Source organism: Balaenoptera acutorostrata, chromosome 11, assembly GCF_949987535.1.
Source record: "Balaenoptera acutorostrata chromosome 11, mBalAcu1.1, whole genome shotgun sequence".
In the NCBI taxonomy this organism is placed as follows: Eukaryota; Metazoa; Chordata; class Mammalia; order Artiodactyla; family Balaenopteridae; genus Balaenoptera; species Balaenoptera acutorostrata.
This window is the reverse complement of record NC_080074.1, coordinates 4,632,656-4,650,984: the sequence shown is the minus strand read 5'-3', so window position 1 is coordinate 4,650,984 and position 18,329 is coordinate 4,632,656. Positions and strand designations below refer to the sequence as shown.

The following is an 18,329-nucleotide window of genomic DNA, read 5'->3' as shown; positions in this document are numbered from 1 at the left end:
GTGTAAAAGAGCCTAATAAGCGTATGTGGATTTCACTGTAAACTCTTAAGTCCGTGTATTGTTACTGGGGGAGGGGCTCCTTGGCCCCTGGAGGGCTTGCCTTTTCATCCCCACTGTGTAACACCTCAGTTCTGCCCTGTGGGTTTAGATTTATTTTTAACAAATTACTAGAAATTAGGCTTTAAAATGTTTAACGTGGACTAAAATTGTTGTCTTTAGTTTGAGAATCTATAAAGAGTGTGTCATAAATGTGGCCTAAAGGGTGTATATATCTTTAATTCTAAATCAGATTGTGTTATCTCTTGACAAACACTGAGTATCCCAGTGGCCTTTTTGTTTTTAAACCGCTGTTCATTCATCTCCTCCTTCTGAGCATTCCCATTAAGCAAAAAATTGAATGTTATGTTGTCTTCATTGTTAGAATTACAGGCTAAAAATGCGTGTCGTTTTTAAAGTTTAGGTTGTGTTTTCCATGGAAGGACAGGTCTGTTTATGGACTGATTTTCCTTAAAAGGATTGTTTTACAGTTTCAATTCTAAATTGTATTTTTGATGTGCTGCATGCCAAAAAATATCTACCTGTTCTGGGGTAGAGCAAAAAAAACTAATATTCTACCTTACTGTTAGAGCTCAGAACGAGTTTTTACTGAGACAGCTTTTTTGGTTTCGTTTTAAAGGTAAACAAGTTGCTTGTTTTGAGCATTTGTCAGATACTCTTATATTTCAGAACAATCCAAATGTCAGCGCAGTGCATTTGAAGGCTTTGCAGATTTCCAGACGAAATGGCTTACTCCCAAACCCCTAGGATTCGTTCTCATTCTGGAAGTGAGGACTTTTGAGTAGAAACTGATTTGTCCAGTAGGTGACCGTGAGGAACCTGTCAGAACTTTTCTTCCCACTCGGTGTTCTGAGCACAAGGCCTCTTGTGTGTCGGTGGCCAGTGGCAACGACGGTCCAGGCTGAGGGCGCTCCGTTTGATGCGGACACAGCTGTGGCGGAGGCAGGAAACTTCTCAGCAGTCAAATGGATAAATTGTTTGCTTTCTATTTTAAATCGGAAATCGTTTTCTAAAACTAAAATACTTGAATCGTCGGACAGTGTAATCTCAGTTTGTATTAGTTTTTGAATGATTCCCATTGAGGAAGTGTATCAATCCATGCAATGTGAATAAATGGAAAGTAAACAGAATCACAGTGTTTGACACTTGTGTTCCTCTGTGCTGCGCCTGGCGTTAGTACAAGGCAAGCCAGCCGGCGGGGGAAGCACCATGCAGAAGCAGTGCCCAGAAGCCTCCTCAGCAGCAGGAAGGTCGCTGGGAGGTGAGGAGAGACCCGGACCCTTTTATTATCAGACCCCTTGTGCCAGATGAGACCAATTCCAGACTGTTCAGGAATTTCTGTTGGATTCACGTTTTTACAAATTAGAATGGGAATAACATCTTTCGTTGGATAATGTGCACAGCATTGCGCTAGGGGCTTTTTATATATTCTCTTGTTTAGTGCTTGCAGCAAACCTTCCAGACAGGGGCTCCTGGGTGGGCTTTCCAAAGAAACTGGAGTTGAGGCAGGCGAGGTTTCTTCTACAAGTAAGTGGAGTTGGGATCTGTGTCCAGGGGGACATTTTAAAACTAAGGATCAAAATGAAAGAAGAAATGTATTTTAAGTTTATGTTACTTTAAGTTTTTGGTGATTTAGAAAATCACTATTAAGGCATTAACAGACTACATTGTAATATAATTTTGAAAGTTTTAGAATAAGGTTCGTATCTTTAAAACGTTCCTGAGTTATTCCGCACTTAGCTGGTTTTTAAGAGGTGTCTCCTGGTAAAGAAAATATAAAGACTGAGTTACCCATCAAAATATTTTTCTTGAACTGACAACATCTGATGGAAACTGCTGAAGACACTAAGCGGGTAGGTACTGTGTAAAGAGGAGTGCATCTCCACTGCGCCAGCCCTCGTTTAGTGCTCAGCTGAATGGCCGGGCTGGAGCAGTGGCTCTGCAGTGTGGTCCGTGGGAGCGGCAGCAGCGACACCCAGGGACCTGTTAGAGATGCCAGCTCTGGGGCCCCACCCTACACCCACCCAACCAGATCCTCGGGCAGGGGCCCAGGCATGTGTTTTGGTTTTTATTGAGCTATAATTCACATACTATAGACTTCACCCTTGTAACGTGCACAGTTCAGCTGTTTTTACTATATTCTCAGAGTTGCGCAACCATCACCACTATCTAATTTCATCACCAGCCGTCTGGGTTTTAACAGGTGTTTATGACACAAGTCAAATTTGAGAACCACTGGGCAACATCTGTGCTCCCTTATGACTTGTTTAAAGATAACCTGTGAAACACCCTTTGGGCACATATTTCAGGAGGAAACAATGATTATCACAGTTGCCAGGAACTACATCAGCCTTTGTATGTGTCTCCAACTTCACTGCATCTGGGAAGGTAGGTGGTGATTCTCCTTTACAGTTCACAGAACCCTAAGGAGATGCAGCTTGTCGAGGGGACAGAGCCACGCGGGCTCCCTCCACTGTGACCTGAAGGTGTGTATGTGCCCATTGAAGGACTAAGCTTCACTGGTTTCTGAAATCGGCTAAAATCTTTTTAACAAAATTGTTTGTTTAAATTATAATCACTAAAGTCTACTAAAAACCATGGTATTTCAAACTGAGCAGTCTAATTGTTTTATTAAAGTCAGGTTCCACGATGAAAGACCCTTAACCCACAAATAGGAAAGAAGTATCTTGTTAATAAGCCTGTTGGCTTACGTGGAGGCCAAGTCAGGAGGGAATTTAATGTTGCTGTGGGCAAAAGCAAAGACATCTTTTGTTTGATCATCCCCAGAACAAATACTTTTCCTTCCTCATGTAAATTTTCCAGCTGTTCTGTCATTTTAACAATCGAGCACAAAGTACAGCGTGTTTACACATTCAACAAGTATATATACAGTGAACCATGTTATTGTCTGGATTCAGTTATTTTACATTTACCCCTTCTGCCGGTATGAAATTCCCAAAGGTTTTCCCTTCCAGTCAACATTTTTTTCCTAAGCCAGGGCATGACAGTAGTTCCTAAAAGTGCAACTAGGTCAGAATAAAAGAATGCAAACAGCAGCATAGCCTTGAAGAGTAGGCAGTGAACAGGAATGCAGTTACTGCAGGTAGCTTCCAGGGTACAGACTCTCTCCCCACATGTCTACTAATCAGGTGACTGTCTTAAAAGGACCTCCTAATTATTAACAACAAGGGGGTTGATCTGAATGAGAGGGAAGTCACCTTTTTTACCCACTAAACTGCCTGCTTTCTAGGTACTGTCTGTACGCCTTCCGAAGTACAGGCTTGCCCTTGGTGACGCCAGTTCAGAGAATGCTGGCTCCGGTGTTCCTGAGAGATGTCATGTGCTGTGGAGACCTTTACTCTATTTCTAGATTTGTGGAAGTGTTCCTCGCAGACCGCCCCCCTTTTTGTTGTCATTTTCTATAACCTTCTACAGTGTCTTAGGCCTTACTTGTGCCCATCGCCCTATGACATAAGAGTGCACCTGACCACGGAAAGAAAAAGCCTGCTGCCTGGGCAGTGCTTCCACCTGCAGGAACCGGAGTAGGAGGCTCTGGCAGAGTCAGCCTGAGGGGCTGTGAGCATTCTCAGTGTCAACCCAATGAACCGGGGCTGGGAGGCAACAGCCAGCCACGCTCCAAAACCACCTTCCAGAAGACCAGTAGCTCACGCGAAGCCTGCCAGAACGTGAACTTGGGACTCCTTTTATTCTAGTCACTTTCCCACTTCTCTCAGGGCCTTTGCAGAGGTTCTCTGGCAAAGGCTTGGGAATTTTATAGTGTAACTGACTTCATAGGGGCTGAGAGATCTGACCCTGAAACACATCTCTGATTTCATTTTGCAAATAACAGCATCTGACCAAATTGCAGCTGCTGGCCTCCAGAGCCCCTTGCTGACTCCCAGGCCTGCCAAAGCCAGGGTATGGGGTCGCTTCTGTCATTCAATGAAGTAACTTGTATGAAAGCTCCAAAAGAAGTTTAAGACACCTCTGGGGGGAAATTAAGGTTCAATCAGTAAATTAGCACACTGCTGTAATACCTGTAATCTGAAACACCCACTGGAGAAAAAAATAGGTACAGATTCATCAGAGAAGAAATAAATAATACCCAACATGCAAATCAACTTTCAAAAGAAATGCAAAATCATAAAGCACAGCTAGCAGCCAACCAACAACTGCTTAGAAATTATTTCTGTTGTACGTGGAAGATGGGTAATCCAGAAGCTGTTGACAGCGCTTACGGAAACAGCACTGCCAGTTAGATCCTAATATAGTCAGTGTATGCCGTCCTGGTGTTTCTGCTAAAATATATTTTGTAGAAATTTTAGTTAAGCCTCAAAGTAGTGAAAAATCTCAACAGGTTTTCTTCGCAGGTTTACATATTCTCACACACAGAACTCGTCTGGAGACCATAAAAGATTGCTATTTACACCTAAATCGCCCAACCTTCTAGCAAGTGGGGGACGAAAGACTGGACACTGGCAGCCGCTCAGCAGAGTTGGAGCGTCGCTGCTGGTTTTCACCTACTGAGCCCAGGGCTGGAACCGCAGCCGCGAAGATGCCCGCCTGCCCTGGGAAGAGCAGAAAACTGCAAACACCGACGCCTCCACGCGGCCGGCTGCCTCTGCTTCTGAAGCTCTACCCGCTGCGGACTCTGAACCCAGCCCCGGGCCACTCGGTGTTCAAGTGACTTGGCTTCTGTGCGGTGTCCCGAGGAGTCCTCCAGGGCTGTCTGTTCCCGGGGCTCAGACGAAGGGCTGCAGGAGTCCTTTTCCGCTGAGAATCGCGTCCGTCAGTGAACAGGAACAAAGGGAAGAAGCCCCGGTGCACCCATCACCCGACTCCCGGAGGGACGGGGTGGGACTCTGGCCGCCTGGCCGGAGAGCAGCGCTGCCAGACGGGCTGCTGACGCCTCCGGAGGCTACTTCCACTCCAGCTCCAGGGCCCGACGTCGGCCAGCATCACATCCCTGTCGGAGTCTGTGTCCTATTAGGGCGGTTATCTTTTGGAAGGGAAGTAATTCTGCTGTCTCATACACAGAAGAGAGAAAGCCTGAACAGGAATAATCAATGTTCTGGCAAAAGACACTTGGTTTTTGTAACTAAATTCCAGCTACGTTGGAAAACTAACAGAATTATCAGAGTGAAACCTATCATCAAGGCGCATTAGAAAGTTGACAGTTTTATAGGTAAATCTTTGAAGAATTTTGGCCAGCAATTTAAAACCCCCGCATTATGATAATGTCGAATGTTTTTCAGAAGTCAGTCGTTAGAATGTACCAACTGCATAGAGACTGCCTCTGATGAATGTCTTTTAAGAAATAAAAAAGTTTTCACATCATTCTTCAAAAATCTCTACTGACTAGTTTATCTGTGATTAAAACAGCAAAAATAGATCCTGGTTCGATTCTTTGAAAAAGAAAAATCACATCAGGAACATGCCTGTCTGTCGTTACTATCATTGACAGAAACCTAATTGATTTCCGATGATTTGTTCACAGTCCTTGAAAAGCCCAAACGTTAGCAAGGCTCTGACTCGCCAGAAAACCCATGCTATCTCCAAGTTGACTGGCTTTAGAATATTTTGCCTTTTCTTCTCTTTGACTACTTCTCTGTTACTTAAAAATAATATCCTTTTGAAATAACAAGCCTCAGCCGTTTTCACAGACAACTGAAACTTCCTTCCATCAGACATCGGAATGGAGACTAAACACTGCCTGAACCTTCAGGTGCTGAAGGAGATGGAAACAGAGAAGACACGGGTCTGACTCTAAAACGAAGATAACTTTCTTATTAATGTCCTAAAAAGCTCAGAGGTTACAGGTTTCTTCAAAGGAAAACTGCACTTTAATTCCAATTCCCGTTTAAGAGATGTTCACGCGCTTTGGCTGTCCCCTCGTTATACAAGAGACAGGCATGTTCCCAGAAAACGAAAGATGGCCCTACAGGAAGTACGATGTGTCAACACCAGGATGCCCCGGGATGTCGGGGCCCCGGTTCCGGCCCCATCACTTGTCACTCTGCTACTGATGTCATTTGTAACTTTGAGAAAAGCAGAACTCAGAGTAACAGCTTACTGCCTAGTTACCAAGTGCCTCTAAGCATGTTTTAAATTCAGTGTCAGAAGTAGCCTCTGGAGGATTTAAGACTGAGAAAGGTCGATTGCACGGAACGTTCGTGCATCAGTCCTGGGGCAGCACGGTGTCGAGGCTCAGTGTCGACTGGGGCCAGACGCCTGGGTTGGGCTCCTGTTGTCCCAGCCTCTCTGTGTGTGGCTGCGCCCTCATCTGTAAGAAGCGGGTGATGACAGCACCTACACGTTTAGCACGGTGCCCGCACATGCTAGTCCTGCACATGCTAGGTGCTTGCTACCTACGTTCACGCGCTTTACCAGTGAGGTGTGATCTCTAATACCACCGTGGCCCACATGTCTAAGCTCTGCAAAGCACGTTCACGCGTTCCTTGCAACTGGCCCTCAGTTACCCTTCGAGGCAGACTTACATTTGAGGAGGAGCCGGTTTCTGGCTCCGGTGTGGGAGGACCCTTCTCGGGCTCCTCCCCGATGAGAACGGGGAGGGTAGCTGCACTGTGCGTGTGCAGAACTACCTCATCCTTCCACGGCAGATACGTTAGGGCTGCATTTCTCCCAAGAACTGAGCCAGCGTCTTCAGACCCCAGAAGACCAGGAAGAAAAGGAGCCTGAAGGAAAAGCTATAATTCCGCCGCCTCGGACACAGACGTGGCGGCAGCGTTGGGCTCCCCAGAGAACCCTCACCCGGCATCTGGGGACACCGGGCCAGGCTCACGGCTCCCTGAGGCTCTGCTCCAACACTTTGGGGCGTGACCTGACTCTGTGCTGCCCTAAGACACAGTTTTGGAACGTGAAGTTGTGCGGGGAGCTGAGATGCAGCCGAGCACGAGCCAGGCGCTGTCAGAGAACGCAAGGACGTTCGCCCAGACCCCACCACTCGCCTCCCTGGCCTGGGTGACCGGGGGGTGGGGTAGGGTAAGTGTCCCGATGGTCTGCCACCTGACCTGAGGGGAGCTATGCAGGAGAGCTGGCCATCCCGCCCTGACCCGGTCGTGCACCGGAACCCTGGAGACTGCGGTGAGGTAGGTGGTATCAGCCCCATCTACAGGTGGGCAAACTGAGGCAGAATGAAATGCAGTAGCTCGCTTTTAATAACAGCATACAAAATCTGGAGAAGCCCGAAAGTAGTCCCCGGTTCCTGGAGCCCAGCGCAAACCCTCAGAACGCGCAGAATGGAAACGGACGGGAAAACAAGCCCCTCCTCCTCTCCCTCTTCTCCCCCAGAGGATCTCTAACCCTAGTACACCAGGAACCCTTCAAACAAACACTCCTGAGGACGCAAGCAAAACAGAGCAGCAGGGACCCAGCTGACGGCTGACTCCCGTGGGCAGGGGAAACACTTCTGTTCTTGAGGAGGCTCGCGGTTTTGAGAACAGCACAATGTGTCACCATAGGTGGAAACGCTTCAAGCTGGAACGAGGTCTGACAAGCCACGTGGAAGCCAGTTCCCCTTTGCCTCAGTGACTGGTCTGAGAAATGGGACCAGCACGCCCAGTCAAAGGAAATGAGCTCTAGGAAACCAGGGAAGATGAAACACCCTGTCCCCTCCCCCGGCCCCAGGGGACGGAGGTTCTGCCTGGAACCTTCCCGGGAGAACGCAGACCCCTCCTTGCCCTTTGGCAGGGACCCCACCCTTCTCCTGTCTGGCTACCAAGCCCTCCCTCCTGCCCTCAGAATCCAAACTGTGCAGGCCACGCCAGCTGAGGCGCGGACAGGATGGCTGTCCCCGCGCTGGAGGGGTGTGTGTTGGTGATGATGTTCTTTGGCTGGAAGCAAAGGCCATGCTGGCAGGTGGGGGCCTGTCTGGGGCCGGGCACGGGGCGAGGTATTCCCAGCCCAGGGCAACACCATCAGACAGCCGTGTTCCCCGCTCCCCGCGGAAACCCATCTACAACCAGGAGTAAACGAGGGAGGACAGACGATCGGGACTAACTTGGACGCTGAAGGTCATCGGTACAGTGTCACAAAACCTGAAACCGCTGTTCCTTAAGTGCTGACAGTCTGACACACCGCGTGCCCCCAGCCAATGGTCTCTGCCTGCTGTCTGTCGGGATGCGTACATCGGGTCCGTAGGGCTGGACTCTTCTGGATGCTGGCTGCTCCTCTGCTCTCTCTTATGCCTCTTGGCATCTCTGGTCCTCTCTGGGTGCAGAGGGTTCTCCAGAGATGGGCGGAGGGTGCCGGGTGGGTGGGCGCAGGGGCAGGAGCAGAGCCAGCGGGGAGGAGAACGAGGCACTTCAGTTTGGGCTGGTGTTGGTGGAGCTGGCCCCGGCCCCGGGAGTCGAGTGGTCCCGCCTGGCTCCGGCTGCGGCGCTGGGTGGTCCTGGAAGACCCCAGTGGCGGTGGACAGGTAGGCACTTGGCAGCGCCCCCAGGCCTGGGCAGGGCTGGAGGCTCCGCGTGGGCTCCGCTCACGGCTAGGTCATCAGGATGGGCTTCTGCCGTACTTCCAGGATGTCTAGGGCGGCGGGGAAGACGCGGGCGGTCACACCACGTCGTTCGCGGGCGTTTTCTCTTCCAACCCTCGGGGAACTGCGGTGCTGTGACCACCCTCCGTGCAGACGGGGAACGGATGGGCTTGGAGCAGCTGCACCGCCTGGCGAGGCCGCGGGGAACGGGGCTCACGCGGGGACTCTGGAGCCACTGCCCGGCTCCGCCCTGCGGCCCGCCAGCGAGAGCGCCGCCGCCCCCTCGACTAACGGGGTGGGCGCCAGCGCACGGCCCCAGGGGACACCTTCAGGGGCCATGGTTTTCCCAGAGGTCCCAGGCAAAGTCAGAGTTACCTGTTAAAATCCGGTGCAGCGGCAAAGTGACGTAGGTTAAATGTGCATAAAGAAGGAAATTCCCGTCTGTTCTGTTCAGCTTCAGCCAGGACCCGACCAGGGAGCGCCCCGTGCCGGACAGGGACCGAGACCGCAGGTTGGTGGCGTTGTGCAGGTCGGCTGGAGGGGAGAAGGCCGGTCAGGCCCAGGCAGCGGGGAGAACACCTCCCATTCCAGGTGGCTCCTCCCTGGCCCAGCTCGACCCTCTGCTGGGCGCCCCATCGCCCCGGCCTGCGACGCCCAGCGCCCCTGCCTGCCTATCCAGCCCGATCCTACCCCTCAGGGCCCACCCCTCCGAGCTCTCCCTGACACCCCCTTCTCTGTCCTGGAGAGTCTCCCGTGTGGGGTCTGGCCCATCGCCACACTGTGTCACTTCGCTGCTCCCCTCTGCTACTGTCTGTCACTGGGAGGCCATGGGGGTGAGGCTGGGATGACCTGTCACCGTCAGCCAATCTACGGGTCGCCCAGGAAGGCAGGCTGGGGGCTACGAGTGCTTTCCTGCTGGTCTGGAAGTGAGCCGAGGCGAGGAAGGCACTCGCCCAAGCTCACTCAAGAGCAGGTCGAGGCCCGTGCCGGCGTCTCCTGGCCCTGGCCAGGGTCTCGTCCAGCAGGCCCTCTGCCTCTGGGTCCTGCCGGTCAGGACCGTTCAACGCCACAGCCCAGCTCCTCCAGACGGCTTCCCGCTGCTCTTCTGATGAACACGGACCCGCCGCCCCGCCGCACGGCCGGCTGACGGCGGGGCCCACGTGCACAGAGAGAGCAGTGGGAAGGTGCAGGCCGGCCGGGGGACACTGCAGACTGAGTGGGTGAGAACCAGGGCCTCTGCGACATCCGGGCCGAGACGCCCAGTGGGCCGCCAGACAGACAGGCCCGCGGGCTCGGGGAGGAGGGCAGGTGAGCCCTGAGGGGACCGCACGGAGCAAGGAGAGACCCTGAGGTACCGCCCCCACCCCGGGGTTCCAGAGCGACCAGAGAAGAAAAGCCAGGGAAGGGCTTCCCTGATGGCACAGTTGTTGAGAATCCGCCTGCCAATGCAGGGGACACGGGTTCGAGCCCTGGTCTGGGAAGATCCCACGTGCCGCGGAGCAACTAAGCCTGTGCGCCACAACTACTGAGCCTGCGCTCTAGAGCCTGTGAGCCACAACTACAGAGCCCACATGACACAACTACTGAAGCCCGCACGCCTAGAGCCCGTGCTCCACAGCAAGAGAAGCCACGACAATGAGAAGCCCGCGCACCACAAGGAAGAGTAGTCCCCGCTCGCCGCAACTAAAGAAAGCTCGTGCGAAGCAACGAAGACCCAATGCAGCCATAAATAAATAAATAAATAAATAAATAAATTTATAAAAAAAAAAAAAGAAAAGCCAGGGAGGGAGGTGACAGCATGTGCACGCGGACCAGGGCGTTTCCCCCAGCCGCTCGGCCAAACGGTCAGACCAGTGACGTCGGGAAGGCCCTGCACCCCTGAAATTAGTGCAGACCGCCAGCTGGGCCTCACACTCTGAGCACTGAGAGCGCCGGGCTGGGGGCTCCTCTCGGTGGGCCTCTGTCTGTCTGTCTGTCCACGGCTCCACCCCCACCCGGGACGGCCGGCCCGCGGCACCTGCCGGCTCTCTAACTGCGGAGGAGGGGAGCAAGGAGCCCGGGGAGGGGCAGGGTCACCTCCCCCGTCATCCTCCCGGAAGAGCTCCTCGCTGTCGTTGGCCGAGTGAGACTTCTTCATCTCCGCCATGCGGCTCCGGGGCACCTTCCTCCTGAGGGACGGGGAGAAGAAGGCGGGCCGGTGGTTGCGCTCAGGCGTTGGGGGAGTGCTGAAGGAGGTCACCTGGGAACAAGGGGCGAGTCACCAGAGCGGCCCACCGACCCGGGGTCGCAGCGCCCGCCCATCTCCCGCCTCAGATGACGAGGACACCCGCCCTGCCGGGGCCTGGCGGGCACTAGCCGCCAGCGCCGCCCCGGGAGGGACGGGGCTGCCCTCCTGTGGGCCTCAGACGCTGGTCAGAGGGTCGTCAGAGCCCAAAGCAAGCCTGGCTGCTGCCGCGGCACCCAACCTTCCCCACCACCCACGACGGGAACCGGCATCAGCCCATCTGACAAAGAAGAAACTAAGGCGGGACAGCGACCCTGACGTGCCCGAGGTAACCCAGCAGGATGGTGGCCACACCGGGTTGCAACCCAGGTCTTCTGCCCCTAAGGCCATGCTCTTCACCCTGATTTCTTCTTTCGGCTACCATGTCCCATCCCCCTTCTCTCCCAGCATCCTTTCATAGATGTGCAGTGGCCAAGCGGTCCATGCTTCCATCTCCTCCTTTCCTCTCTTCCAGCCACACTGCCACTCACCAACCATTCTCCACACCCACTCAGGGCAGCACTACGGACAGACAGGCACGTGACAGTGGTCCCTGCCCTCAAGGAGCTCACAGTCTGCTGGGGGCAAGAGACCCAAAAGTGACAACCACAGACCGAATGTTGGTTGTTGAGACAGAAAAAGGGAAGCACAGGATACAGGGGAGCACAGAGGCAAAAGGAATCAACAGCCTGGGAAATCAGGAAAGGCTTCCTGGAGGAGATGCCGCTCGAGCTGGGTCTTGAAGGACGAGTAGGAGTTCGCTAGGTGAAGAAGGGGGGGAAGGGCGTTCCAGGCAGAGGGAACGTGGCCCATCTCCTCCCTCCTCCCCATGCAAACAAGAATCTGAGGAACAAGACGAGCTGGGACTGAGACTTCGGGAGCCCCATCAGCCTCCTCGTCACGGCTCCGACATCCACCAGAGTCCCGGCGGCCGCTGGGCTCCAGAAGGTCCTCCCACAATCCAGGGAAGGTTTTTAAAAGATAAAAAACAAACACCAGAAACCACAATACACACAGAGTCTGCATTTATCATGCACTGGTTACAAACAACCCCTCTGGAAAAGGGAAGGGACAAGCGACAGTGAGCACAGAGGTGGAGGAGGCCCATGCAGTCCTGGGAGGTCAGGGCCTGCCACTGACAGCTGCGTGACCCTGGCAAGCCCCTCCCCTTGACCCCAGGCCTCCCTGCTACTATGGGCCAGGGACTTTCCCAGGCACCGTCTCCTTCACCCCCGCAGCCACCCTGAGCGAGAAAGATCATCACCCCCATTTGACAGATGGAAAATCAAGGCCCGGGCAGGTCTAGTAACCTATCTGTGGTCACTCGGCAAACAAGTGGCTGGAACCGGCACCCAGGTTTGTCCAGCCCAAGCCCAGGCCACGTCTTCACAAGGGGTTTCACATACACATTCATTAGGGCCTCAGTGGGCAATTTAGGACCAAGGAGAAGACTAAGCCTCCTTATCTCAACTGTAAACCACCTCTATTCCCAAGACAACAGAGGCCCCTGCCTGGAATTCTCACCCATCATCACAAAAAAGAGCATTTATTGCTTCTGTTCTGCTTATAAAACACATTCATTGCAGAAACTTCGAAGCAAAAAAAGACAAACAAAGAAGAAAAACCGCCATCTGACTACCTGGAGATGTGCAAGGTGAACGTAATTTTACAGAATTAAAAGTATCGCAAGTATGCGCTCCCCCGTCTCGGGCACGCCAGCAGTGATGCGCGACTTACACGCTCAGATGCCATTTTCCCAAGCAGATCAGCAGCCGTCCCCACAGCGGCTGGAACCTGAGGGCCCCATCTGATGTTCAGCGGCTCCTCTGAGCCCCCAACACCTCAGGAGGCAGGTGTTTTCACCCCGTTTCTGGATGAGCAAACTGAGGCTCAGGAGAAGAGACCGGTCCCAGGTCACGCAAGCAGCAGCACCCGGATTCCAGCCCCCCAGCAGCCCCTCTCCTGGAGGTGCCTCCAGTGCCCTGTCTTCATCCAAGACGCCCAGCTCCGAGCAGCCCCCTCTGAAGACCCAACTGGGGCAAAGCAGCCAGTGGGCTGGAGACTTTCCCCTGCCTGAGCCCTGGGGCCCCCTGGAGGCTCCACGAATAAAGCTGCCACTGACCTCAGCTTCCCACCCCTGGGGAAGGACAGTGGCCTAGAAAGAGCAGGGCTCAAAGGCTCGGTGCTGTCACACGAGAGCCACGTGACCTGGGACAGGGCAAGTAAATCGGGCAAGCCTGGGTCCCCAGGCCTGCAGACAGGAAAGCTCAGGCCCACCCACGGGCTGCTGGCGGCCTCCCAGCAGTTCAGGTGCACAACACCTTGTAAACAAGTGGCCCGGGCAGAGAGAAGGGCTGGGCGGCCCCAGGGCCTCTGCGCCCCGGCTGATCCTGCTGGAGCAGGAGGGGAGGCTCGCTCCTCATCACCCTGTCTCACCCTCTGCGAAGGCCGGTCACGTGCCCACACTCGCCCAGCAGGTCCACTGAGGCAGGCGCCAGGACCCTGGAGACTGAGCCCCGCTGCAGCGGCAGCTCAGGGCCCAGGCAATAACCTGCTGTGCGACGCTGGGCAAGTCACCTGCCCTCTCTGAGCCTCGGCCTCCTCCCCAGAAGGCTGGGGGCGATGACACCTACCTCAGCGGGGGCTGTAAGGGTCAGGGAGACGGTGGGAAGCAGATCTGAGGGACGGGAGGGCCCTCACCGAGCTGCGCAGCCCTTACCCGCTCGTGCATGGGCGAAGCCGGGCTGGAGTCCTCTTCGGTCCCGCAGGGGGACGTGTCACCGGTGGACACACGGCTGACTGCCATCTCAGCGTGGCCCTTGCCCTGTGGCCCCTTCATGCGCACAAACTCCATGTTGTTGTACTTGTAGAAGCCAAAGGACATCTTCTGCGCCATGCGGGCCGCCACACTCACCTGCGGACGGGTGGGAGAGGGCCTGAGCCAGGCAGCTCGGGACGCCCGCTCGCTGCGGGCACGAGCAGCCCCTGAGCACTGCCAGCCCACCTCCAGGCGGACCGAGCCCCGGCTGACCCGGGCTCGCCCACAAGGCAGGGCAGTGCCGGGGCGCTAGGGATCCCTGGCTGATGCCCCTCTCAGTCCGATGACCATGCCCCACGCAGTGCCAGCACAGGCCGGGAAGAGAGCCCCAGCCCAGTGGGACCTGAGACCACCTCCCCCGTCCCTTCCTCCCAGGCTCCGGAGAGAGGACGTCCTCGGGACCGTGCCCAGCTGCGGGCGAGGGGCCCGCCCACCTGGACTCCTCTCCCCTCAGTTCAGTCAAGCAGGGGCCAATCCCAGGAGGGTCTTCCCTCGGGGGCCGGAGTGGGCCGGAGTGGGCCGAGGCGTGCTGTAGAGAGCACAACACAACCGCCTAAGGGGGCTCCGGGGGGCTGCGGGCGCTCCGAGGAGGGGCAGGTGCAGCTCCGAGCCGGGCGAGGGCAGAAGGGGGCCTGGGGGGTGCCCGCCCCTGGGCCCTGCGCCCGCCCTGCACTCACGCGGTTGTCGTACACCTTCTTGAGCGCCTCGTAGCGGATGGAGCCCTGAAAGATGACCCCTTGGAACGTGTTGGTTTTGTCACTGGCCACCAGCTCCACACAGACCATCTCTCCTTCGCCCACGGTCATGTCGCAGAACACCTGGGGAGGGGCGCGAGGCAGAGACGGGTTCATCACCTGCCAGCTGCAGCCCGGCTCCCGGCCCAGCACCCTCTCACTGGCCCGGGGCGGACTGCTCGGGAACTCCCACTTTGCAGGTGGGAACACTGAGCCACAGACATCAGGGTATTTGCTCAAGGCCCCCCACGGCTCCACTGAGACCAGCACAGGAAGGCGGACAGGCTACCGCGGGGCAGGGGCAGCTACAAGGGGGTGGGGTTGATAACAGTGACTCTGGGACCGGAAGAGCACGCACCCGCCATAGCCACTGGAAGGACACTGCCTCCATCACTCTTCCTCACGCCAGGGAGTTAAACGGTCCACGGGGACCGTCTGGCCCGCTTTCTAGGATCTCCTCCACCCTGGCTGTGGGCGCTCGGCCCACTCGCCCCAAGCTTCACGGCTCGCGTGCAGGCACCAGCTCAGGAGCCCGATGGACGGACCGCCCGACCGCCGGGGTGGCCTGCGGGGGACTCCACACCCCGCCCCTGCTCGAGTCACCGCTCCCGGGGGCCCGTGTACAGGCCAAGCTCTGAGGTCATACAGACTGAGGTTCAAATCTCAGCTCTGCCACGGACGAGCCGTGTGAGCCTGAGATGCCTCAACACACCAACCCAATCGAGAAGAGCCCTGAAACACAGGCCCCCTTCTTCCTGAGTCCTCCCACGGCCCCGACCCCCTCCGGTGGGTACCGGCACCGCTGCCAGGGCCTCGACAGGGGAGGGTGGCTGGACAGGGGCTGGCAGGGTCGCAGGTGGGACACAGCTGGGTCCCTGGCAGCCCACACTTCCCAGTCAAGTCACCTGCCTTGGGCCCCAGTGTTCCCAACTTTAAAATAGAAGCTTGGTCCACATGACTTCTAGAGCCCCAGCCATCTTGGACATCCTAGGGTCCCAAGGTGTGGAGGCCCTGATTCAGAGTTTAAGGGCCATTAACAACGATTCCTCCTGCCTGGGAAGCACTCTCTGTAGGCGTTTACGACGCATTCTCCCATTATTCATGAGCTCTTTGATCTTTCAACCCTGGTGCCCATTTTACAGATGAGAAAACCGAGGCTCTGAGCCAGGTGAACTCACTTGCCCCGAGTCAAACAGCAGGAAGAGCAGGAGCCCAGCCCAGCGCCCACGGCCTTTCTGAAGGCATGTGAGGCCTGAGGGAAAAGCGTCTCGTATTCCCTCGCATTCCCTGATGAGGGGGAACTAGAGAGAGACAGAGCCCACCTCCTCGAAGCTGTCGATCATGAAGAAGATGTTGGGGTAGCTGATCTTGGATTCTTCCCCTTTGCTGTCCATGGGATGTTTACTGGGGGATGCGAACACTTGCTGAAAGAAAGGAGATGCGAAGGACTGAGTGGGGCCCCGGCCCTGCACCCAGACCCAGAGCCACTCAGTGGGGTGGGGTGTGCTGCCCAAGGCACAGGTCACCGCGGTCACACTGCCCAGGGCCAGGCCACGCTCAAGGTTGCCACTCGGGAGGAAGCCGTCTGGGATGACTGGTTCAGTGCTCCTGAGCAGGACATAGGCCCCCGGGGGCTGAATGGATTTCTGGAGCCAGATGCTCACCTCGCGGCAGGGAAGGGAGGAGGAGGACTTGCCTCCCAAAATAAACACGGGGCGGCCAGAGGGCTCACCTGGGATTTCTTCTTATGGATGTGGATGTCGCCCCCATCAGCCCGTGTGCACACAGCACACGTCACCATGTAGTCCAGCTGGAAGAGAGCGCAGGGCGGGGCTGTGGAGGGGTCTGCTGTCCCTCGGTGCCTTCTGACAGCCCCCCTCCCGCAGCCCCGCCCCGCGGCACCCCTGTACCTTCTGCAGGATGAGGTTCAGGCAGACGCTCTCCTCCCAGTCGATGTCAGGGTCTCCGAGGCCCGGCAGCTTCTTGGAGTCCCGCCGGTACACCTCCACCTCCACCTCGGGCTCGGCCTCAGCCAGCTGCGAGGCCCAGGGCAGAAGTGAGTCCCAGCCCCACGGGGGCACCTTCTCCCTCACCACTGCACCCGCCAGGTGTTAACGCAGATGTGGGCTCCAACGTTACTCCTGGGCTCTCTAGCAATGTGACCCAGAGTTCACCAAGAACTCAGCCTCCAAGGTCGTCCCTCAGGCCCTGCAGTGGGTGGGGTGGGGGGGTCCCAGCATCCTGTGCCGCCCACGCTGCTGCTCCTCACCTCGCCTACAGGCGGCCCGTCCACCCAGCCACCCTCCACCACTGGCCGAGCGCAGGCAGCACTGGGGTTGCTATGGTGACCGGGTGCCGCTAGGCTGCAGGATGAGGAGGGGGCCGGAGGCAGCCCGGGCTTGCCGCAGAGAACCCGCAGCGCGCAAGCGCTGCGGTAGGGCCCGCAGCACGCCTGCCAGGGGCTTGCCTTTCTGTTCTTTTGAGCAGTGGGGGCAGAGAAGCTGCCTGGGAACGGCTGTGTGGTCTCCCCACTCCCCCTCCCTGCCCACCTCGCGCCCCCAGGCCTGTGGGGTCTCCCCACATCGCTGCCCGCCGGCTGCCTTCCAAACACTACCGGCAGACGTGACACGGCCCACCCCGGCAGGGCGCCGTCATGTGTGCGCCTGACACACCCCTCCCGCTCTGTGTGTGCCGGTCCCTCCACACAAATGTCCTCAGTCCACCGCCGTCCCCTCTCGCTGTCCTATAACATTCCAGCCAGATGTCACCTCCTCCTCTTTGTGGGTCCCCAGACACCCACACTCTTCCCATCATCACAGCACCAACGGCTCCACGTGTCACTGGCCACGCTGTCTGTCAGTCCCAACAGACTGCGGGCTCCCTGAGGGCCGGGCCAAGTCTGAGTCATTCTGTACTCCCAGTGCTGGGAGAGAAGCATCTGTACAGAGCCCATGGCAGGTGTTCAAAGGAACATTCCAGCACATGAACAGCTAGACTGCCACACGCTCCCATGGACTCAGGCTCCCCTCCGACCTCAACACCCCCCAACCTTCAGGAGAGCTCCCACGTGGCCCCGGGCCTCCTGCTCCAAACTCCTCTGTCCTGAGTCCAGGGTTCTTTCCCCACGAGAAAGAGCCATCGTCTGCCCATTCCTTTCGCCTCCCTGACCGGCCGCTCTGGGAACACGCAGACCTGACCTCTCCCTGTTCCCGCCTGCCCGCCTGGAGAATTCAAGGCCAAGTCGGGCTAAGAAAACCCTCCCTGACTAGAGCCGGGGCCTCTCCAGACACTGAAACCCAAGGCACGGCTGAGAGCCTCAGATGTGCCCAGTCCTTACTGGAGCCTCTGGTCTCCCTGCCTTCGAGAAAACACCAAGATTTTGCAAAAAAAAAAACTATCATCTGCAATCTGAACCCCAGCAGATGCCAACAGGCCGGAGAGGTGGGGGACAGAAGTCGGAGGCCACAGCCCTGCTGCCTCCCGGCTGTTTGCCCTCAGGCGGATGCTCCCTGGCTCCAGTCTCCTCGCTGGTGAACCGTGGAGGCAGCAGTGCCTGCACCCCCGGGGCCGCGCTGAGGACAGAGGAGAGCGTGCCCATCACGGGAGTCGCCGGCTCCGAGGCTCCCAAGCCTCTCACCACCCTCTGCCAGGGGACTCGTGTGGTCACATCACCCACACCTCTGGCCCCCCAGGTGTGTGCGATGGGACGGCCTTAACCTGGCCCCCTTTTCCAGGAGAGGCTGAGCCCTAGAGAGGAGCTGACTTGACTAGGTGACAAGGCCAGTCGGGGGAGACGATGCTGGCCTGGAAGGGCGGGTGTGGTGACCGGGGACCTTGGGCCAGGCTCCCGAAGGTGCTCAACTCAGGATCTCTCCACCAATACCTGCCCCCAAATTCCACCCCTTCATCCCTCCCAGGGCTCCCCCGGCCCACACTGAGTGTGGCTCAGGTCCCACCCAGCAC

The 18,329-nt window shown here is 56.6% G+C and overlaps 1 protein-coding gene across 3 annotated transcripts in view; it reads right to left on the bottom strand.

The window, feature by feature from the left end:
* Positions 1-7,212: 7,212 nt before the first annotated feature.
* KIAA0930 (KIAA0930 ortholog) overlaps positions 7,213-18,329 on the bottom strand; it is a 40,145-nt gene continuing 29,028 nt past the window's right edge. For 2 of the 3 annotated variants that reach the window (XM_007189184.3, XM_057556809.1), the window contains exons 3-10: positions 16,277-16,402; positions 16,099-16,176; positions 15,689-15,790; positions 14,310-14,450; positions 13,534-13,728; positions 10,628-10,790; positions 8,927-9,085; positions 7,213-8,601 (exon numbers count right to left, since the gene is read on the bottom strand). In XM_007189184.3, coding sequence (XP_007189246.2) covers positions 8,561-8,601; positions 8,927-9,085; positions 10,628-10,790; positions 13,534-13,728; positions 14,310-14,450; positions 15,689-15,790; positions 16,099-16,176; positions 16,277-16,402 — 1,005 coding nt within the window. In that variant the 3' untranslated portion in view covers positions 7,213-8,560. Of the gene's footprint in view, positions 8,602-8,926; positions 9,086-10,568; positions 10,791-13,533; positions 13,729-14,309; positions 14,451-15,688; positions 15,791-16,098; positions 16,177-16,276; positions 16,403-18,329 lie in introns of all 3 variants that reach the window. The other variant, XR_009009740.1, reaches the window with a different exon arrangement.